The sequence below is a fragment of the Pteropus vampyrus genome, unplaced genomic scaffold, assembly GCF_000151845.1.
Source record: "Pteropus vampyrus isolate Shadow unplaced genomic scaffold, Pvam_2.0 Scaffold950, whole genome shotgun sequence".
NCBI lineage: Eukaryota > Metazoa > Chordata > Mammalia > Chiroptera > Pteropodidae > Pteropus > Pteropus vampyrus.
This window is the reverse complement of record NW_011889731.1, coordinates 50526-74443: the sequence shown is the minus strand read 5'-3', so window position 1 is coordinate 74443 and position 23918 is coordinate 50526. Positions and strand designations below refer to the sequence as shown.

At 42.1% G+C, this 23918-nt stretch overlaps 1 protein-coding gene across 12 annotated transcripts in view; it reads right to left on the bottom strand.

Moving 5' to 3' along the window:
• TLE1 (transducin like enhancer of split 1) overlaps positions 1–23465 on the bottom strand; it is an 80810-nt gene extending 57345 nt beyond the window's left edge. For 8 of the 12 annotated variants that reach the window (XM_011386145.2, XM_023526482.1, XM_011386147.2 and 5 more), the window contains exons 1-4: positions 22791–22907; positions 21893–21993; positions 20399–20462; positions 20240–20284 (exon numbers count right to left, since the gene is read on the bottom strand). In XM_011386145.2, coding sequence (XP_011384447.1) covers positions 20240–20284; positions 20399–20462; positions 21893–21993; positions 22791–22814 — 234 coding nt within the window. In that variant the 5' untranslated portion in view covers positions 22815–22907. Of the gene's footprint in view, positions 1–20239; positions 20285–20398; positions 20463–21892; positions 21994–22790; positions 23234–23325 lie in introns of those variants that run through there. The other 4 variants (XM_023526481.1, XM_011386151.2, XM_011386148.1 and 1 more) reach the window with 4 other exon arrangements.
• Positions 23466–23918: the final 453 nt, after the last annotated feature.

Here is a 23918-nt window from a genome sequence, read left to right as displayed (position 1 = left end):
CCTCCCTCTGCCAGGTCGCTAAACCCTAATCTTAACCTATCCTCTGACAAATGAGTTTGATTTTAAACAAAGAAGCCTAAATTCAAGCCTCCCCTTTGGTTTACCTTGAGATTCTCTAACCTGCCATGGTTTCTCCATAAGGAGAGAGTATCCACCTCTAGGAAGCCTGAGGATTCCACATGGTTCCCTGACAGTGCTTTGTGAGTTCTAAAACATCACCACCACTCCAGGAGGGTTTCATAAACCTTTTTTCCCAGCCCTTGAAATAGTCTTGATAGTGTTATAAAAAACAATAATTCTTAAGTATTATCTCTTGCTTCAACACAAAAGTATTCTGATAAAACCTTTAACTAGGCACAAAGTAGTATTTTCCACCCATGCTTCTATTCCTGACCATAGGGTTTGCTAGCAGGTTAAACTGGATACTTGACCCTGCTTAAGCAAGTATTAAAGTTCTGAAACCTTTTCAGACTGCCTTCTACCTCTTCCAAAGGCTGGACAACTCCGATGAAAAAGACTGCAGGCTAACTGTATTTTCCACCTAGAAATCATTTTCCCAACCAAAGCTGAAGACGTATTCAGTACCTGCTAATAGTCATAAGAGCTTATAAACAAACTTCTTCTGTGCCTGTATTTGACACCATATAAGGCAACAACAGTAAGTCAGCATTCAAGAGCTACACCCAAACCAGATTTGCATGGAACCTTTGTGCCCAGAAACTTAACCAGTTAGGTAAAAACCTCAGCATCAAGCCTTACCTTAACGGATAGCTACTACCCCGCTGAGGCAACAGGAAGGAGTCTAAATTCACTGATCACCAATCTACTTCAATGTTTCAGCAAAATCGGGTAAGCTAATATGTTAACCACAGCTGAACTATTACAAAGAGCTATACTCTCATCCCAACCCTCCAAGGCCGACCTCACGTCCAGTTAGAAGCTGCCTCTACCCCAGAAACAATAAACAAATTCTTCTCTAGGTCCTTCAAGTTCCTCCAGCATTTGCTGTCCTTTGATAAACTAAGCCTGTAGGGTTTAAAATCATATCTTATATAAAGTTTCTGTAAAGATTCTTAACAGCTTCCTGAATATGAGTCTTCTCAACACAACAAGATGGGAAGCATGAGAACAAGACTCCTACTAAATGCTTTGATACACTGTACCTTCTGCCACTAACTCTGGCCATAGAGGGTACACAGTCACGTGCTTTAAAGGAATATTTCACTGACTAAAATGGAATATCTCCACACACCCTTAACTCAATGATCAAGATGCAACCAGATAAACCATTACTAAACAGTGTTAGATTCAGGCTCTGTTTATAGTAAGAAATCATCTTATATTGAAAAACAAAATTCAGCTGAGTAAATTTGAAGACATAATTGGCTTTATTCAATAATTTGTGAAATCTGGTAGCATCCAACCTAACAAATAAAAATGCGTTCCAAAGAGGTGTACAAAAGGAAAAGTATTTAAAGGTAGAAAGGGGGCACAAAAAGGAAATTATTACCAAAAATCTATTGTTTCAGGCAAGGTCGCCCACCTAAGCATCATAATGGAGGGGGTCTATTGGGTGTATTACCTCGCTAATGCTGCTGACCAGGTAATTCCAGGTGAACTGGTTAAGGTTACATTCCTAAGAGAGGCTAAAACTACAATTAGGTTAGGTATTATGTCTTGGTTTGCCAACATGGGGCTGAGCAAAAGTGACTCCACTTTGGGCCTTTATTTAAAAACACTTATTGGATATAAGATTCACATACCTGTATATTTTAACTGAATTAAATATGGTCAAATATCTCAAAGGCCAGCAATGAACCTAACTAACCTGGTGTTATTTTGCAGAGTTCTTCAGCTGAAGACATGTTCTGGGCATATGAACTTAATTAGGTTTTAGGATTTTATGATTTCTAAAAGCTTGACTTTCTACCTTTTCATACCCCTTTACACCTTGTCTAATTACAAGACTGAAGAGGCCATTTCCCAATGTCTGCCCACTTCTCTACTACACACAGAGTAATATACAATGAGTACTGTCTGATGCTCAAAACAGAGTGAGGACTGCTTAGGAGTAATTGCCCATGGTCTCAAAGCAATCCAATGGCACCTTGCCCAAAGTCAGCTTAGGAAGGAGAAACTCCACCACCATTAAATTGCAAATTGATGGATCATAAAAATGCTGCTTTATGCTGAGGGCTGGCAAACTGATCTTTTGGTTTCCTTGAACCAAGCAGGAAGCCAAGAGAAAAACACAGTGCAGTCTTGGTAAGAAGTGTCTGGCAATAGATAGATGGGCAAGAACATGAAAACAAAGTACACTTAAGAAAATAAACAGATATTGTCTAAATCTCCTCTGACTAGAAGTTTCTGAGTCTGTGAAATGACATTAACTACAGAAAAAACGTTCAACCTCACCAGGAACCAAACAAAACACAAATTTCGTTGTAAGGAAGCTTACTCTGCACCAATTAAGTTAGTTTATCTAAAAAAATTAATAAAATCCAACCATAATGAGTACTTTGAGAAACTGAAACAATCATAACATTACTGATGACAGAGTAAATTGGTAGTCGTCTTGGAAAGCAACTGGGCAATGTGTTTCAAGAGCATGAAATTATTCAAACTCTTTGGTAAGAATTTATCCTAAGGAAATAGTTCAAATGAAAAGCATTCCATGCATGAAGCTGTTCACTGCAGCACTAGTTTCAAAGCCAAAGAGAAAAAGGCAGGTAAAGATGTAACAGCAATTCAACACATCACTACCATCTGCAGAGTTTCTGAAAAACTTAACATCTGCCCTCCCGAGAAATCAGTTGTCTAATACTAGGAGAACAGTTAAATACACTGCATCAACCCAAAGGCAAGGCAAGTAACCATTAAAGTCATATTTATGATAATGATGCTTAAATGGCCAACACATTTACTAGATGAAGCAGGAAGGGAAGAACAAAGATGTAATGTTAGTGTGCCTGTGTTTTTTTTACAACATTCACATGTGGCCAAGTACTGTTGATACCCAAAATAAAAACAGTGATTATGCTAGGGTGGTTGGGTTATTGGTGACTTTCCTTCCCCCTCCAGTGACCTTGTGAACACCACCCTTGATTAACTGTCTAAATATATTATTAAACTGGGAAGGGAGAAAAGGGCAGTCAGGCCCACACCACCTCTGATTAACAGTGGCACTGAGTCACAACAATGCTGGCAAGCTCTGAAACCATTTGTGTGCCCAGCCCTCTTACAATCCTCAAATCACACATGGAGAAACCAGCCTCTAAAGGAAATGATTTGCCCAAGATCATAAAGCAAAATTATAAGCTACATACTTTGCCTAGTCCTTTCTCCAAGAAGTGGGAAATTGGAACGTACTCAAGACCAGGAAAAAAGCTAATAAATTCAGCTTTCTTTTGCAAAGCAACAGAGCCCAAACAGGTCTGCAACAGCACAAGGCCAAGGCTATATCATCCCTCAGTGAGAAGAAGTGGCCCCAGTCTGTCAATGATAGGCACTGTACTCTTGCTGCCCTGGGTCAAGTGCTCTGTAAAGCACAGTAGGCATTTTACGAGACCTCAGTTATAAATTGCAAACTTTAGATAAGCAAGTCACAGCCAAACTGCACTTTGGTCCTCTCCTTCATAGGCAGAGTTAGTGCATCAGCACTAACATCAGATAATCTGGCCCTCCAATAGAACAAAATCCATAAAAACATCCACAAATACATCTCCATTTCCTGAAGATGACATCTCATATACCTAGAGAAAAATTCAAGATATTTAAATAAAACCACATACCCAAAATGACATATGCAAAACACTGCAATCTTCCAACACACCCCTCCCCTTTATACCAGCGGAAAGGTGCTTCGGCCTAGACTTCCTTCAGAACATCTGCTATTCCCCAGATTTACTATCTCCTACCATAGCACCTTGCTTCACCAGTATGCTCATGAAAAGACAATTTTATCTAAAATTCTAAAGCACCAGAGTAGCCTTCTGTTTAAAATATAATTATGTCGATGAAATGACTAATCACATTTTAGAGAAATCCACATGAAAAGAACTTGGGGTATCTTTAAGTTGAGGTTATAACAGTTAACGAGGTTATGAGTGGTTCTCAAACTTAAGAGTGCACTGAGATCACCTGAAAGACTTGCCAAAACAAGGCTAGGCTCCACTCCCAGAGTTTGAGTCAAGAGGTCTGGGGTCCCGGCATCTGCATTTAAGTCAAGTTCACAGGTAATGTGCAGTTATTGGACCAAGAACCACAACTGGAGAACCACTGCCATCCCGTAATCACTGCAGCAGCAGAGTCTACTGCTTAGCGCACAGCAGGTCCTCTTACACCTACTCCCTAATCTTCAATCCACACAGGTCCCCCGTGAAAAAGGACTGACAAGTTAAAGTAAACTTGCCTAAGGTCAGAAACAATGGGGCGGGGAGGTCAGGCCTGCCTCTCACCAGGGCCTTGCCACTTTATGGCTGCCTTCTCCACTCATTTTTACAAAACAAAACCAGGACAAGTACATAAACCGAGGGTGTCAGAACACACTGGCCTGCTGTGGGAAACAACCTCAAACAATATTCATTTAAATGACTCCACCACCCATGGCAATGTAATATCGCCCCTTCTAAAACCCTGTGATTAAAACAAAACAAAGACTACTAGATGACAGAAACCGTTTAGTGGCTCAATTAATCAGAACATAAGTCACCAATTACTGGCAGATAATAACTTTTGTGTTCCAACTCCCCCTCACTTGGCAGCTCCTACAGCATTCTAAATCTGAGCCCTTTCCAACTGGGCACAGACTCTATCCCTTCACTGCTCGTCGTTCACACTTGCAGCTCCTCTAAAAAAGGAGGGGTTAAAATAAAGGAGGAAAAAAAACATGCTGAAGGCTGCCGGGGCGGAGATAGCAACACTAATTGCTCCTATTCTCTGGCTCCTCGCGAGACAGATTGCAGGGGCCTGCATCTCCGGAGAAAGCTCTTGTATCTTCTTCGTGGCAGCTCTCAGCAGAGCAACTCAAGTGCCCTTAATTGTTTATGTTCTTAATGCAGAGTCTCTTGAATGCATTCATTTTTAATAGCAGGCTTGAGTGGTGGGGGCCCATCAAAGAATGACAAAGCAACTCTATTCATTGGTTCTTCCTGCGATGATGGTCTTTTGATTTATTTGCAAATGACAAGCTTGGCAGGACCCACTTGATGGCTGCCCTCATTTTTTTTTAATTCAGTTGCATTTCCAAGATGAAGTTGAGTCTGCAACACTGTGTATTTGTGTAAATTTTCCCCCCTTCAGTTCCTTCTAATTAATGACTTAAATGTTTTGACCCAACTGTTGCCAAGCAGAGCATTTGGGCTTTAATTTGTCATTTTTGTAAAGATGCATCCCTCACAAAAGCATGGCAGCTGTTTCAGTGCCTAAACAGCACATTTCCATTATTCAGAAGCCCTTGTTACGGGGTTCTGAAAGTGCTGTTCACATGAAATCGTACTGACTTGTCCCATGATGAAAAAAGACAGCTTTTGGTGGCCTTAAAGGAAAATGCACTCTGTTATACCACAGAAGGTTTTTAAGACAAACTCTGTAGAGTGAATCACAGGACACACTGTGAAGTCATCACCTATTGTTCTCAGAACAGAAAGAGAACAAGCCTCTCCTTAACACACCCCAGCAAACCTACACCTTTCACCCTCTTCACAGTTCTCTTAGTCATGAGGGAGGCGCATGAGAAATTAGATAATATCATACAATAGCATGATCAGTGCGAGGAAATGCCAACATCACCATGACATGAAGGCTAAAGTAAGTTACAAAAATAAAATATGCTTAGGTAAAGACAAAGGCTACATGGAAATACGTAAAAATCAAGTCACCTCTGAAAACTGGGTTTATGAGGTTCTTTTTTCAAATTTGTAACACTTTCCTTGCAATAAAATTTAAAACACTTCTTTTTCATTACAGCGACCTTGTAGGCCTGTGTAACATGTCTTTGGTTGGTAGTGACTTCCAATGGTCTATGATAATTATCTCCAAGCCTTCCATCACGACAAAGCTAGCCACCGGTGCACACTATCAAGCACTGTTGATCATTAGCTTGAGCATTTCCTATTGCCTGACTTCTCCACATCTTGTTTGGAGATCACTGGATAAGTAGTTTGGTGTGAATATTTCCCTAACAGGTTAGAATCTTTAGCGAATCCAGCTAGTAAAAGAGGAATTTCTAGCCTGAGGTGACCCTGGGCCAGTGTTTCTAATTTGAAAAGCGTGCAACAACTGAATGACCCACACACATGAATGACACTGCTGCTATTCTTCTTCCAGAGCCAACTTCTTAGGAAAAGTGGCATTCCACCATGAGGCTTATGTCATCAATGCCATGTGGCCTGGCAGCAGAATGGCCACAAGTTAGGTATGTATGTGACAGTAAGGCCCCAGGCAAAGCCATCTAGCCCCCAACTCATTCTCAATCCAGAAGCCTGGGCCTTATTACCCCCTCCAGGCTGAGCTACTAGAGAGGTGGTCCTTTGGGAAGGAAGACAAGGTTCCTGGCCGTGGAATCTAGGATTCTCTTTTCAATCAACATCATGGGCCAAGAAACCTGCAAAGTTCCATAATGCAATTTAGCCTCAGAGAGACCAGAAAACAGATTTTAAAGGAGGGGGCTCTACTGCAAGTTGGGAGTCTGTCTCTGCCTTACGAACAAGGGCAGAGGATCAAAGGTTGTTGGGAACCACTGAGGCAGAAAAAGAACTTGTGCACACTAAGGTCAGTGGTCGAGAGAAAAATTTCTCAAAAGCATCTTAGAGATCATAATTAATATGAAATCTAGGGTGCTGGTGAAAATTTTCAAAGCATAACCTGTTGGAAAAGCTTTTAGGTATTCAAGAAGATGCTAAATACAGACATTCTAAATGAGAGACTTTACTAGTGTATTAAAGATCCACAGAATACTAACTCAGCTATGCAGGTGGAAGCAAACAAGAATATCATTTTAAATATAAATTAAATTAGTCTTAAAAAAAAAATTGATCATCACATCACAATACAATCCACAGAGAAATCTAAGTAAAAGAAAAACAACTGTCCTTTCTCCAAGATAACAATCAAGCTACTTTTAGGGAGGGGAAAAGTATTCTGTATGAGAGAGAATTTATTCAGGGTTACACAGAGTGGCAAAAATACATATGTAAATAAAAATATGTCAAAGAAAAGCCCAGGGTCCTCTTTTGCCCAGTCATGTCAATTTTCAATTTTAAAATGCTATACTGTTGCAATGTGTTGTCTAAGATATACTGGGGAAGCATTAACTAAGAAGTAGAACAACTGAGAGTGAGAAGTGAGAACAATTTATAAACAAGGGGCCACCAAAAGTTACCACTCCTATAATTCACCAGTTATTTTACAAGTGGACAAATCAATTTACGTGCTCATGTGTGTTTTTAGAAAGCATCCCAGATATTCTTCCATTAATTATGTGGGTTCAGGACATGTCAATTCTCGTTTCCCAGAGCACCAGAAACCAAATTTAACCCACGTATTCTGTTACATTGGTCTGCCCTCACAGGGTTCCCACAGGGCTGGGCCGGTTCAATAATGCTGAGCTCCTGGAAGAACAGCATAGACTTCCTGCCATTTGGACTGTGAAACACAGTAATCCACCAGGGAATAAAGGTCAATGTTGCACTTTTGGTCATTACTGAATCATTTGAGATGATCTGTGGTGAGGATGAGAGGAAAATCGAAGGCAGTGAGAACGCTGCAAATGGCTTGACCTCAGACCAATTTTCATCTCCATCTGTCTAATAGACATGTGGATAAAAAGCCCTCCCTCTTTCTGGGCCACTCGGCTGTTTTCGAATCTGCGGCACAAGCCAGGAACCAGTTAAACAATACATTAATAAGGGGAAATAACCTTCTAAGCCCCAGACTGACGCTTACTCAGGTTTTAGGTCATCAGCTAAAGTTTAGAACGTGATTTTTCCAGTCTGCAAGCAGTCCTGCAGCAAAGTAGAAATTTTAACAAATACGGAGAATCATCTGCAGCACAACAGCATGTGCCAAAATCTCCTTATTCGTACATGCAAATATATACATACTGACACCTCCCACCCCCACCAAAAGACATCCACACGATTTCTATGACGTCTGCTCACACACATACAAAGGGAGCCGCAGTTCCAAAAACTGCATGCTGCTGTGCAATCAATCTTTTTTCAAGTGTCCAATTAATGCTGTTCAATCATTATTAAGGCATTTCGATCCTTAAATACAAAATATTCCTGGGAACCCAGAGCCTAATTATCATTAAGCTACGGAATCAATGTTAATATCTCAACTTTATACTAATACTCCCCTTTCCTGGTTTGGCCGAGCTACTTTTTTAAGGTAATGTTGTGCTATATGTAAGTTTAGGCCTCCACAGTATATCAATGTCAAACAACATCGTGTCAAGCTAAGATTCAATTCAGGTAAGTGCCACTGCCAAATTTTCTTGTTCCCAGACGGGCTTTAAGATTATTTTATTGCTTAAAATTTAATTTGTTCCAACTCGTGTCTCCATGACAACGTTGGCTAACCCTGCAAATCATTTGGGTAATTGGATATCTTATCTTTCTATTGCTCTCAAATCGAATGATTCTGCTAGAATTGTAACAGCCAATCAAATTTACAGTCCTCCTGAGTAATAGACTTGGAAAAGTAGCCACATTCATCTCCTCTTTACAGCCATATTAACCAGTATGCGACAAACAGTAGAATCTGGTCTTCAAACTATACTCCAAATTATAAATGGTGTCAATGCCAATATTCTCACAGTGCAAAGTCTACTCAGAAGCCCCTTCCCTTTTATACTGTTTTGAGAAGCAACAATCGATACTCATTCCATATAAACCTTGAGCAATATCAGTATTTTGAGGGTAACTGAGAAGAATAATTCAGAATCAAAGCTTTTAGCGGCTAAGTGATAAAATAATGACCAAAACAATGGCTTTGTAAGATTATAGAGTATGATGACAGTGATGTGTTCGGGACTCTTTAGGTGGCTAAGCCATATTCAATCCATTAGTCAAGAAATAAGAATGAAAACCGATTTAAGAACCAGTTCAAAAAATTCCCATACCCTTAGAAAAATCCATGTGGTCAAAATGTGACACCTCCTTATCCTTCATTAAAGTCATGAGTATCCCAGCATTCAGGGTAGTCGATTATGGAATACAGATTTTCTATAAGATTCAAAAGTCAGCAGTTCCCCTCTTGAGTTACTGGTATGATTTTGGCCTTTGGTCAGCTAAAAAGTACAGAAGTTGGATACATTTCAGTAGTCCAAGTCCAATCTTCTTGGTAGCTGTGCAAGGAGATTGGCTCTGTGGGAGCTCGCAGCCCAGGCACTGTAAAAGAGCCAGCCCGCTTACAAACAGAAAAGGCTCCAGAACCTAAGCCAACTGGCAGGCTGAGGGGGTTGTCAAGAACCTCGTGCTTCCCCTAGATACTCAGGACTTCAGTACTGCTTCTCAAGCAAAACACAAAGAGACAGCAATGTGGAGCTTCTCAGCACATGTCGGCAGGCAACTGAGCTTTTAAGCAAGTGCGAAAGCAGGTACTGGCACAACTTGTGTTATGAGCTGTGCCCTCCTTTATCCCAAATACTTACAAAGACACCCAAGAAATTTCTACAGCATTGTGCCTGACAATAAGAGTCAATAATCTAAACTTCCACTATGTCCAATCCCAATGGCCCTGCTTTTCTCTTTTTCTGCATTTTCTTTTCCTGCTCCCCCAAATAGTAGCACACAGCAGCAGCTGTGAACGTAACAGTCTACAAAATCTCAAGCCCACAACGTACCTACCCACACTTTTTTGCACAGCACTTTACAAGTTTTCCTATCCAAAAGAAAACTATGTATATGTATACCTCATCAAGGTTGGAGACTTCTTCTTTCTCTAACCAAACAACTTGGCCTTGCAATTCGTAACTCCTCCCCCCCATTTTTTTCAGGATGATAAAGTCCCTTCAAATTAAGAATTGGATTTTCCACATTAAAAAGGAAAAAAAAAAAATCAGAAATGTACCTCCCATCCTTTATTCTGCCAAAACTCACTTCAGTAAAATGAACCAAATCCTCTTTGTTCATCCATCCCCCTAAATGAAAAACCTCAATAGAGCTCTATTTTCACTAGTAGTTGTATTAACTACTTAAGGCTGTTGCCTTCCAAGAGCACATTTTGCTGTTTGGCCTAAATAAGGCATTTGAATTCCTCTAGATTCCTTAGACTGTCAATAGGGGCTTCATTTTTAAAAAGGTGGTGGGGGGTACTTTTGAGCTTTAAGATACATGCTTCTGATCTTGAAAACAAATAAAAAACTTAGTTAATTGAGGGGAAATAATGAAAAAGGAACAATTCAGATGGAAGAAGAAAACTGGGCTTGGAAAAACATGATGGGAGTGTGGCCTAGAACTGCCAACAACAGGGTACAGTGTTAAAGGGGTCAATAATAGATCCAAATAATAGATTTCAAGAACAGTTACCCTCAGAGTACCAAAGTGCCAGGCACCATTGTAACTCACTCAACCCGGGTAAACCACCTATGCAGTAGGTGCCACGTCTTCATCCCCTAATCTACTCGCCTGTTAACTCTTTCGTAAGGAGGAATAATTAGTACGTACACAAAAGTAGGGCTAGAAGGATTTACAGAGAGTTCCTATAGCATAATTTCTAAGGCACTGGGAGCTCAATGGGTGAGGACTATGACTAGCCACTATAATGTACAGAACAAGCTTATTTGACAAAAAATAATAAACCCACACAACTGACTGATGAAAGCCAAAGCTGAAAAAAAAAACAACAACAATCTGTGAACCCAGTGGGCACCTGTAGCTGCAGGCTGCATGGGGATTGGCCATGTCCCTCCTCCATCCCAGGGGCCCATCCTTTATTCTCTCCATACCAGACCAAGATGCAGATCAATGTTAAGACCCCCTTTCCTAAACCAAAAGCGATCTTTTTATTTTCACTCACTAATCCATAGAAGCCTTTCAAATGGCACAAATAAAGGCGGCTGCATTTTGTTCTCTAAATCAATTTTCTCCCCAGCCATCAAGTAGATGTTCCCGCACAGAGAAAGAACAGCCTTTCCCTTCTAATTCAAAAATCCATACTGCCATTGCCCTTGCAAACTACTAAACAAGCAGTATCGGCAAGTCACTTGTGTTCTGTAATATATTTACTGCAAATCCCAATGGCTTGCCTCCTAATGCAGTTTTCTATTGTGTCGTGCGTGTCAATACACTGGCTGGTCACCTTACTTGTAAGAGGCTCTGACCGACTGTTTGCCCAAGGCATCAAGAGGGAGCTGAGTAGGGGGATGAAGGCTGCGCTCCAGAGGCCCCCTGCTTCTGGAGGGAGGCCTCAAAGATGTTTTGTTTTCTGGCACTTCACACCCCTCTACTACCCACAGCTTCTGAAGCCAACTTAAATTCTCTACTAGGACAGTTTTCAGCCACACAAATTCCAGTCAGAGTTCTTTTCCACAATTATTTCCTCGTTTCCTATCTATCAACACTAAAGCTATTTCCCCCAGCAAATATACTGATTGCATCTTAAAGGTGCATTACAGAGGGCCAAAAGGTAAGAGCGCTTGGGAAAGGAAGTCCGGCTTTCCTGTTCAAGAACAAATCTATGCTTTCAGGTGACAGCCTGAAAAGAAAGCACCCTAACACCATATAATGGTGGATCACCTACTATGATCATGCCAAAAACACAAAGGGCAAGTCTAGGAGAAAAATGTTATAAATATCTATTGAGATGGAAGTCTTAAAATGTACTTGGAGAAAATTCCTGTTCCACATATCAGTTTAAAACAGAGTTGGTAGCTAAAGAAAGACCCAGCCCTCAAACAAACCATTTAAGTTTTTCAGAATTAACATTTTCCAGAATTACTCATTTATTTATCTACTGGGGAGAGGGCTGCAAAAGCTCTATGTAAGATATCTGATGGGTAGATATTGCAAAATGTTAACTTATAGAGTCCTGGTATCATATAGATGGGTATAATATGGGTGTTCGCTGTATATTTCTTTCTCCTTTTCTGTATATTTGAAATTCTTCACAATAAATTGTTTGGGGGAAGGTGAAAGAGCTATGTAAAGACTTAAGTAAATAATCAATGAGTATACTCATTTTTATTAAAAAATCTTGCAACTAAGTCAAGTTTAATGCCTTGTAATGCAACTTATCCACAAGACTATTAGGGCTGTGGTTGACCTTAGAAGACAATAGTGGTTCTATTCACTTACATTCAATTCACATTGATATCCAAGCCTTAGCAACATGCTTCTTCTGCTTTATCTCTCTTAGTACAAACTCCAATATATTACTCTAATTAAACTCCCCATTAAGAAGCCTCAGGGATAGTCTGATAAGTCGCTTTTCCGAAAGGAAAACAACTAAGCAAACGTGGTTAGATGAGATGATCAAAACTGAAGTCCTATAAAACAGGGGTCTCCAACCCTTGGACCACAGCCTGTCCAGAACCAAAACCAGCCACACAGCAAGAGGTGAGAGGAAGAGGGAGGGGGAGGGGAAGAGGGGCGGACGGGCTCGGTGGAGAGCGGGAGAGAAAGAGAGAGAAGGCGGGAGAAAAAGAGAGAGAAAGGAGCTTTGACGGTATTTGCAGCTGCTCCCCAGCACTAGCATTACAGCCTCAGCTCCATCTCAGCTCATCAGGCATTAGATTCTCATAGGCACACCAGTCCCTGATGCCAAAAATGTTGAGGACTGCTGCTATAAAATATCTAATAAAATCAAACAAATTTCATTCTTAATTATAGCTCAAGGACCCATACTCTTGATTCAAGTGTTTAATCTGGGTTCCATGGACTTGCTAAAGCATCCTAACATATCTACAAAGAGCCAAAATTGTTGGACAAAGCTATTGTGTAGCATTTTTTGCCAAGCAGCTTTCACCTGATTTTCATTCGGGTTCAGGATCCAAAATGGTTACAACTACCATTCTACATAAGGAATGTATTAAACACTATTCAACAAGTGCCTACTCTGCCTGACTCTTTGGGAAGGGTGGATTGAAGTCTCCAACTCAAGCTTCAAGCAAACTGCAACCTCTCTGGAGTAATGAAAGAGGCACATGGAAAAAAAAAAAAAAACAGCAAAAATAAGTTGTGTCAGCCTCCTGTTGGAGCAGCCACAGAAGGCCTTGAAGGAAACAGCCAATGTTGTTATTGCAACGGGACCTTGAAGTATACCCAGGAAGGCCATGTGAAGTTTGACAGAAAGGCCTGGGCTTTTGATAAGGAAACAGGAAAACATGAAACATTTTAGGCACGAAGAGACTCATTTGGCTGGATTAAAGGACCTGGAGGGAAAAGGAAGGAGGTGGCCAAGTAAGACCGGCAGCGACGGTAATCAGGGACAGATGCAGAGGCTGTGCGTGATGGGCAGAGGCAATCACTGGAGTAGGAAGTCAAAATTAGAAAGAACAGACATATCAAGGAGGCCTCAAGACCCAAGCCCCTAAAGGTGTTTTGTATTCATTATCTTAGAGATACTCTCTTTCCAGGGCTAGAGTTCCAAGAGTGTTTGAAATGTAGGGCTAGTGGTCTGTAAAGCACAGGGGGCGTACCCTAGGGGCCACATAGGACAAGCCAATGGGTGCACTGAGAATGAGAACTTTTATTTTAACCCCTCCATTTAAAATTGTCGTTTATTATAAATGAATACGATATGTTAATGTGTTTGTACAATTTATAAATTTATAAGTAAACAAGTCCAGTGGTATGCTTTCAAACTTTTTACTTTCAAACTTTCAAAATACCACTGACTAATAACCTGCTTACATCAGTAATGGAGCTAATATCAAACCCAGCCTAGTAACTGCATGTATTTCAGCGATTTAACAAACTGCATGATTTGGACTCACAAGTTCATATACACCCACATTCTCAGAAACAAATGATTCCACTTCATCGAGTGAATAATGAATGTTAATGAATATCTGCTAGTACCCTGAAAATATGTGTATATAACTCTACCTTCTCCAGCATGCGCAGTGATGCACACCCACCACGCTACGCGGTTTTTCTCTTTATGGCAGATGAAAAAAATAATTCAATAGACAACATTGTTTTTTTCCTTATGTACAACACTATCTTTACCCTACCCTTTTTCAGCTAACATACTTTGTGGTCAAAGAATGACTTAAGGAGTAAATACCACTGTAAAGGAAAATAAAAATTTTGCTTGTTATACCTAGCATGAGAAACGTGTCAGGGGAAGGGTGTAAACAATATGCTCATGGTTATTATGATTTTATGTTGCTTTAAAGCAGGCATATTGAATCAAATTTTTAAATGATTAAAAATGAATTGTAAAATAATGAAATATATATTTGTGTAAAATAATAGGTTATTTGATAAAACTTTGTGTCAACATTTCTTGGAGTTTCATAAAAAGCGTTATGGTGACTGGGTAGTCTACAAACTGAGCAATTCTGTAATCATCATAGTTTTGCAAACAACTTTAGAAACCATTTTTTCTTTAACCAAGTGACTGGCAATACATGAATATCTTAATTTATGTGAAAATTTCAGTGTAGGTTTTCTTCATTTTTAAGATCAAACCATCCTTCAGAAAATTAGAAAAGCTCTCCCACAGTTGAGTGCCCACACCTAAACACATACACTCTCTCCCTCTCTCCTTAAAACACTAAGCCATACTCATGGAACAATCCCTATGGGCACATTTCTACTATGGACCTCACCAATCCCATTAAGTGAGGACTATTTTGAAAGGTACAAATGTTTAATCTTGCCAAAGAGTTAAATAAAACATAATTAAAAACCACATACCAAACATTCCACATTAAAGGTACTAGTTCTGAGAATTTCAATTTTTAAAAATCTGAAACAGTAGTAAGCAACAGGGACTGGTGGGGGAATAGGGTGACAGAGTCAATAAAAGCTTAAAGAGCCCTGTTTCTTAGCTTCCTCCAATTTAATCTACTTTTCAAGACCACAGAAGTTTAACAATAGAAGAGCAAAGACTCAGATCCACGGAAACTTAAAATGGTTCCAAGAGCCAGTAACTGAATATATCTTTAACTACGACACAAGATGATTTACTTAAATATTTGCTAAAGGAAAAGTTTTGTTTTCTTAATAAACACTGTTTGGAGGAGCATCTTTCTTCAACAGATATACACAAAGTGCTGCTGGGTTCTGGTGAGGGTGTGGTGTGCCTCCCCTATAGTGACATGAACCAGACTTCAGAACTTGCCTAGTCTAACCTCTCATTTTACAGAGAGGAAAACCAAGGCCCACAACTTGTTAATGACTAATTCAAGTCCCTAATTAAGAAACCTCACTGCAGTGTTTTACACTGAGGCAGACCCTACAGATCACAGCAGCTCCCAATGGGCTATTTATTCTACCTCTTCTCTGCTCCATGAACCTGAACTTGCCTCCCTGGCCTCATCCTATCAGGTCCTGCTTTTATATATTTTCTACCTCTTAGAGTTTTTTGGCATCAATTTCGTATTTTAAAAATATTTCTTATCTTGAATACTAAGTTTTTTGACACCGCCCTTACATTCTGTACCCTAGGCAAGTGCCCCATTTGCCTCACCCTAGTCAGTCATGGACAGAAACCAGCAACCAGCTCAACTGTTGAAGAGGTCCATAGATGCAGGTTAAGTAGTGAGGACTCTACCCTTCTTGCTGATAAAAACAAAAGCTAATCTTGCACCTCGGAATCTGGGCTCCCAATACATAGGAAGCTTTCTCTCTTTTAACTTTTATACTTGTAAAACACAGGCCTGGCTAATGAAAATGAAGTTGGGGACCACTCCAATCCTGATGACAGCTACCCTCTTTGTATGACGAGGTTAATAACAACTGATGGAGCTTAACTCTTAAGTGCCTACACTCCAGCAAGTCATTTCTCATTCTGAGACACTGACTTAGGAAAAAAAAGATCTCAAAGTGAGAAACTGTAGGCAGAAAACACAACTGGCTAAAAAATAGGAAGAAATGTAAAACTTGTAGATAAACAGTAAAAGCCACATCCAAAGAATTAACCCACAGGAGAATCCCTAACAGCTCCATCTAAGCACTTTTTAAAAACTACTTACAAACACCTTTTTTTAAGAGAAACTTTAAAGCACACTTCAAAATTGTGAAAGCAGTTTTAGTCCAAAATTTACATGGTCTGAGACACTGTGCTTGCTGAAAAACTTCATGGAGCTTGCAAATGTTAAGCTCTCATCTGTTTTTCCCTCTTTCACTCCTCTTTCCCCACCCCTGACCACAACTATTGAATACATCTTTCCTTCCCAAGCTAGTCCTTTCATTTACTTATTTTTAGTTAAAATTATGGAGTGACACTGATTAATAAAATCAAGTAAGTTTCAAGTGTACATTAATACATCATATGTACATTGCACTGTGTTCACCACCCAAAGTTAAATTTCCCTCCATCACCACCCTAGAGAGCCCCAAAGTGCTCACTCCGCCTGCTATTCAGAATACTGGCACAGAAAGACAAAGTGACTGATCAAACTCACTGCATTGCTGGGTTTCAACGGGAATCCTGGCAACATGTTTCAAATTTTCTTTTGTTCTTAGAAGTATTTTAACCTACAGATAGTATTGCTCCATTGGTTATGGTTACAGTTTTTCTACTTACAAATGGCTGTGGCCCCCACAGACAAGTAAGTACTGCTGATTTTTGTAACTTATAGAACACGTGCCTAGCCCCAACGAGTCTTATAAATCGTGAAGTTGGTTAGTACAAAGAGTGAGAAAAGGAGAGATGAGAGACATGCAGCTAAGTAGATGTGGTTCACTACACAGAGGCCCAAGGGTGCTTCTGCCACTGGCCTCATCTTCCAATGGCAGAAGGGTGAGGACAGGAGAGAGACACTGATTTGGGGACCAGGTGACCCAAACTCAAGCTTCAATAAATGCTTGGCCTTGACAAGGCTCAGTCTGAACTCGTGCCCATAGCTACAGGCAGAGAAAAACATCCACCCAATCTACTTCACAGGATGAAGCAAATTCATTTTGAAAACTGTTAAGTGCTGTACAAATTCGAGCCAGTAATGACAACTTATGGCATAGTTTCATCAGCCTGCTAAAAAGACACACGAGTAGGATAAATACAGCTTATATCTGTATTTACAATGCACCTCATTTCCAAAAATATAAAATAAGGTAATACCATGCCACATATCAGAAAAAAAAAAAAACTTTAAAATTCACACTGCCGCATACTAGGCATAGACCTCAAAACAACTAGACACTAGACTCATATTTAACCCTAACACTTTGGTGGTATCAGAATTGCCTCAATTTTTTGAGACGTCTCCAACTCTTATATAGATAGCTGGAGTTTGAGATCTACCTGGAGAGAGATGGACAAGCATAGATCTATAAAAGACTCAAAGGAAAAAAAAACTGTCTTAATGCTACAATAAAAGATTTAAGTATCCATTAACATCCTTATGCGTTGACTTTTCAGTAACAAGCCACAAATGGGAGCAGAGAGTAAGGGGTAAGGCTTATCAGGAAGTGTTGACACAACATAAACATGGACTGCGGGCACCAAACCAAGTAAGGAAACCACAATTATACCATTCTTGATTTGGACGCACTTCTACTTTTTTTTTTTCCCAGACGGAAAAGCCTGGTGAGACTTGACAGTGAAATCTCTAAAATTCACTCCTTCGACAAACTCGCTGAAAGGTAGGAAAGGAGAGCAGTAGTCACACTGGAGATAAATCTTAACAACATTAAAGCTCTCTCCAAGGAAAGTTTCCCCATCACTGCATTTTTTCAGTAACAAAGATGTTGTCAGAAATGACAATTTTTTGTGTCCCCTGATGATGCCTTGCTAGCATTTGGTTATAAGCCATAAAGCAGGACTAATTTCAGCCTGTCAGGAGTCTCGCTAATGCCCAGTTTCCCCCTAGAGAGAATTCCTGTCAAATCTAATGAGAGCTCCAAAGGCCCGCTCTACAATATAATGAGCACTTAGGCCATGCTGGTGATCAGGCGGCAAAAAGCATCAATTTGAGCCCGGCTACACCCTGGGGGCCAGACGTCACCAGTTTTAATAAGAATTATGATTACTAGCTGCATCAAATGTCTCCTCAGAACTTATTATTAATGCGTGACATTCAGAAGGATGTTTTTCAAACGTAAGGCTACTTTAAACTGAATTATAGCATGCTTTGCACACCACTCTAGTTAAGGGTCTGTCAGCATTTATGATATAAACTAAATTTCAGGGGACTGAATACCCTACTATGAAAAATACAGTGTCTCTCAGCTTTTCACACTTTTCAAATTACTGAGCCAATTATACAGAGCATATTATTAACACATACTGGCTCATGGAGGGACAACGTATACCCACAAATGCCCGATGGAGTACAGAAACTCATTAAAAAACTATTTTCACACCATGAGGTTCCTGACCCTCTTCTCCTCGTCTTCCTTTTTCCTACTCAGTAAAGAAGAGGTCATTCTGTCATGTAACCTACAGGAACCCAGAAGAATTACACACCTCCTTAGTTCCCCCAATAAGTCCAGCACCAGCACACATCACACAAAGGTGGCATTCCCTTATAAAAGAGTCAGCGAGGTTATTAAATCCTTTGAGTTTGAGTTTAAGAAAATTCAGTCTTCTACTCATCCAGAATATGTTAGCAAAAAAAATGTGCCTTTAGGATTAACTTAAAAAAAAAAAGTGGCAGACTGGAACTTCCTGACCAACTGTATTTGCATAATTTATTTAAACAACCATAGATCTAGCCCAATCATCAACAAGTTACAAATGCCACAACCAGGCACTAGCCATTTAAACACAAAAACAAAGGCACAAACCCAACATAAACTAGACTACCAACTCTGCAAATGAGAATAAAATCAGCATTTTTAAAGGCCCAATTATATTAATGAAAGGCCCTGAACTTTACTATCTCTTTCCAAACACAAATCTGAGAACACATCTAATGTACAGGATTACACTATGAAATCTATGATGAATTAAAAATCAAAGAGTGCAGAGTTGCAAAAGCAGAATTCAACTCTGAAACACACTTGCTTAATGAAAGTCTTTGAATATAAGGAAGATCTGAAGGCTGAACTAATCAATTTCTCCACTGTGCCCCAGCCGGTCAGCCATGCTCTTTAATTTAATGAAACAAGGGTTTGAGATGAAATAGCACATATACATCAAGTAAGAATTGTATTGTTGCACTTTGAAATGTGTCCAACTGTGCAACTTCATCTGATGATAATTTTTTAAGAGGCAATCGATTTCTAAAAGACTTATTGTACCAGCGTCTTGATGAAAAAAGTGAATGTCAGCATATCTCCAGAATACTTACACCCTGCCATTAATGCTTTCTTTGGCAGACAATGACTACTCAATCGAGGGTCCTTTGGGCTGAACAATCATTTAGCTTTTCTTCTCTTATGAGGTCCTTAGTGCCTTGTTCCAGCTCAATACTCTTTTTATACACCATTATAGTAGCCATAAGTGTGAATTTTATGGGAACTTGCAAACTCATAGTCATAGCTACAGCTTTCCAGTCACTAATCTTTTCATGCTCTTAAAACTACTAAGACTGAAGCAACTCCCAACATATGTTGTAGCCATAAAAGAATGTTTAGGTTTTTTTTTTTTTTTACCTCCAAACCTGCATCAACTGAGAAATTTTTCAAAAAAGATATATGCTAATAAGCCACAATTCCTGAGTATCACTTTATGCAGCCCCAAAGAATAAAGAAAATTCGATTGTCAGTCACATTCCCTGTTTAAACTGGTTTAAAGACAAGAGTATCTATCTCACAGGTCTACACATCTTTCCAAACCAGAACGAAAATATTGGCTGTTCTCAACTTCAGTAACTCTATATAATATCCAGATCTTTCAAGAAAAGAATATATCTATCCAGGTGGAAAAGTAAATTCAGAGTCTCAATTCCTATCTGCCTATAAGCAAGCTAGTTTACATTTCCAAAGCACCTCTCAGTCATTTAAACATTTTCAAATTGTCAAGATGTAATCCTTGCTTCATGTAGAATACCACCACCAATTTGAAGGAAGGAAAACCGTGGCAGAAAAATGGCACACAAACCCCCCACTAGAGGACAAAGCCATTATTAAAAAATCACAACTGATTTCTCATTTCAGCTTGAGATTAAACTAAAGCTTACCTGTTTATGCATTTCTATGTTTAATCCATATGACATTTCATAATACTGTAAAAAGAAAAAAGAACCAAGCATGTCATTAACTCAAGTTTTATAATGGTAAATATACATATTTGCTCATATTACATAGAAAGAAAAAAAAGTCTAATCTTTTATACCTACCATCACATAATGCCTCTGCATTTCTGTCTTTTCACTTGCCAGTTTCTCACATTCCAATTTAAGGCTACAAAAACAAAACAGGCAACTTAATGTAAACATTGTGTCACTTGTTTTAACATCTGCCTCACATATTTGCACTTCAAGTAAAAACAGACCAATTTGGAAAAGCCATAAACTATCTAGGAAAACACCCAAAAGGTTTGTCCCTGCATTTAACAGGGAAAAGAAATAAGATGAACAGTACAGGGTATCCATTCAGCTACTACTTTTTTTTTTCTTCTTGGTGCATACCTGGTCAAATGCCAAGAAAAAAAATTCTGTCAAAACTTCTCATCTACCCAGACTAATTCCTCCTGGTGGTCATCGGTTCACTTCTACTTCTCTGCATCAAAGTTTGGCTTCTCTGAACTCCACCAAAATCTGCCCTTTGCACATTCTTCAATCTCAGGCATAGGCTGTACTATTTTTGCCAATTCAAAGTCTCTAGATTTGGTCATTGTACCTGTAAACTTACTTCTACATTGTTGGTCCCTTTTAAAACCTTTGGTTTTCAAACCCTTGCCAAAATATGTCCAGCAGCTATTGCAATGAAGTGGGTTGAAGTCCTCCCAGCTTGGTAAACACTGTGGGGGCAAGTATGCCTCAAGCTCTAGAGATTATTATCTTCAAGTAGACAAAAGGTCAATAATCAGAAAGTCTCTGACTTAATAAGAAAATTCACATCCCAGCAACTGTGTGCTTTTTCTCAAGCATGACAAAAATAAAAACTGTCATTACAGTTATTTCTTAGCTCTAATCGGCTAAGACTTCATAGGAACAAGAGAAAAAAAACTAACATTTCTGGAAAGTCCGCTGTGGATGGGGTGCTTTACAGTTTTCACTTACACATCTTTTGAAGAGGCTAAAGCTAAGATGGATATAAATATGACTCCAACTCCTTGTCCTACCTAAACCAACCCAGAATGATGCCAAAGCAGGTGAGCTTTCCCCTGCATACATACATTCCCCTTCATCACCACCAAAGGAGGACACAGCTAAAAGCATCTAACTTTCCATAGCGGACTTTGCCTCAGACAACCCAATTCTCTAGCATTGCAAACAGCGATTTCAACACTGGTTTTGCCTCCCAAAACCAGCACTCCGGGGCTGGGGCATCGACTAAACCAAGGTTTTAGTTCTGCCTGTTGCAAAAACAAATAAATGAAGTGCAAATATTGACGGTTCTCATGTAACTCGTAAATACACGAAAATAGACTCCCTGGAACAGCAGCAAAGGGGCAAAAGGGAAACAATGGGAGGAGGAGGAGACAAGAGGCGGCCCGGGAAGAGCCAGGAAAGGGGGTAATGTGAATGACAGGTCTTAACTGCGACTCCACACGCCACCGCCTGGACGCAAGTACTAAGTACAGCCGCTGCCGCCGCCACCAAGGGGCAGGGCACGAGGGGCACGGGGCAGCCAGGGCAACCACTCTCCCGGCGCGGCCAGACACGCACCTGTGATACTGCGCCTGCAGGAACTGAAATTCCTCTTTAATGCGGTCCAGAGACTCCGGAATAGTGAACTTGAAGGGCTGGCCTGCAGCCTGGTGCGGCGTCTTGGGGCGACCAGCGAGAGGGACCGGGGGACAGGGATGCGGGCGGTTGATTAAAGCAGTAAGTCAAAGAACAAAAAAGTGGGTGGAACATAAACAAAAAATAAAGTTAGAAGTGGCGGAAAACAGTGCCGAACTCGAGTTTGCGCTTCACTTTGGGGAGGGAGAAAGGGGACCCTCCTCCGACCCCCGCCTTCTAGAGACTCGGTTTCTCGTCCAGCTACCGGGGCGGGTCGCGCGCGTTAAGTGCGCTTGGGTCACTGAACTGGAGGAAAAGAGGCTCCCGGCGGCCAGGAAGGGCCAGGCCAGATTGTCGTCGTCGCCACCCCCTCCCCCACGGGAGCAATAAGGACTCCAGGGACCAAAGGAGAAAAACAACCCCTTACGCTCCCGGTTCCCAGAGTCGCCGGGGCCACCTTCAGGCGCGCCGGAACGGGGGCCGCATTGACATGCAAATAGGCGAGACCAGAAACAAAGCGGGGGCGGGGGGGCGCCCTACCCGCCCCGGGGAAGTGGGAGGATGTGGCAGTGGGAGCGACACCCCAACCTCTCCGGGCGCCCCCGCCCGCCCTGTCTAGACGACAAGGAGGAGGAGAACCCAGGAGAAAGGGGGGCAATTGGGAGTTTCAGCTCACTATCCACCCCAGGAGGGCAGGGCCCCGGACTTCCCAGCCTTGCACCTCCGGAGAAAGAGGGTCCGCCAGAATGGAGCAGCCACCCGCCTCCCTACGGCATGGAAGTGCGCCTCCCCACCACCACCACCACCACCACCACAACCCTGCCCCCCAGCCGCGCCTCACCGGGTGCCGGCTCTGCGGGAACATCGCTCTGGCGGCGGCCGCGGCTCTGTTCCCGGGCAACTCAATTCTCCGCTCAATTTCCAACTTTAATCCCGCCGAGGAAAATTAAGCTGGGAAACCAAGCAGAAGCGGGGCGCGCTGGGGGCCCTGTGGCCACGCACGCAGGCGCGCTCGGCGGGGCGCACGGGCCACTCGGCGCCCGGCTACTCCTGCTCCCGCCAGTGTGGGCTCCCGCGTTCAGGGCCACATCGCCGGTCACCTCAGGCCCGGCTGCACCAAGAACCTCCGCGACGCCGCGCTGTTCTCTAACCCGCGGGCCTAGGCCGCCTGGGCGGGGAAGTGGGGGCGCGGTGACTCCGGCCCGCTCCCGTAAGCGATCCGCGTGCGCGGCAACCGTCCCGGGCAAACAAATCCAGGCGGGCTGCTTTCCTTTGCACTTCTCCCGGCCCGCCTCCTCTCCGGGTTTTCCCCGCGGCGCCGGCGGCTGGTGAGGTGCAGGTGGCACAGCGTCCCCGGCTAACCCACACAAACAAACCTGGTGATGTTCGGAGCCGACCCCCGCGGGTCCGAGCAGCGCCTTCGGCCGGCCGTTCGCGGACCCCCGGAAGGCGAAGGGGAGCGAGGTCCCAGTAGCGGTGAAGGCTCCGCGCCCGGCGCTCCGCAGCCTCAACCCCGGCTGAGGAGCGCGGGATCACGGCAAGGCGGGGAAAGTGCGGAGGGCGCGCCGGGAAGCTGCTCGGCACGCCCCGTGCGAGCGGCGCTCAGTGTTCTACGCGGTTGCACAAACCCTCCAGGCCCGACCGGGCTACTCCGCGGAGAGCAGTCCCGCAATTGCCCGCTGCTCCTCGAGGCCGGGGCGCATCCAAGCACCGCGCCCCGTGAGCCCTCGCCACGCACAACCGGCCCGGCTGCTTCGGACCCTTCTTCTGAGCCCCTTCCTCGGTCCTCTTTCTTCCCTTCCCTTCGTCTGCCTCTACGTAAAGGGCGCTCCAGCCCGCTGCAAAGTTCTCTCACGACCCGGGGTACGACATCCACGAGATGGTGGCGAGAACAAGAGTGCTGTTCTCGGCCTCTCTCCACGGCCAGCAAACTCCGCGGGCGAGTCCGGAGTAGACGCGGTAGCGGCGG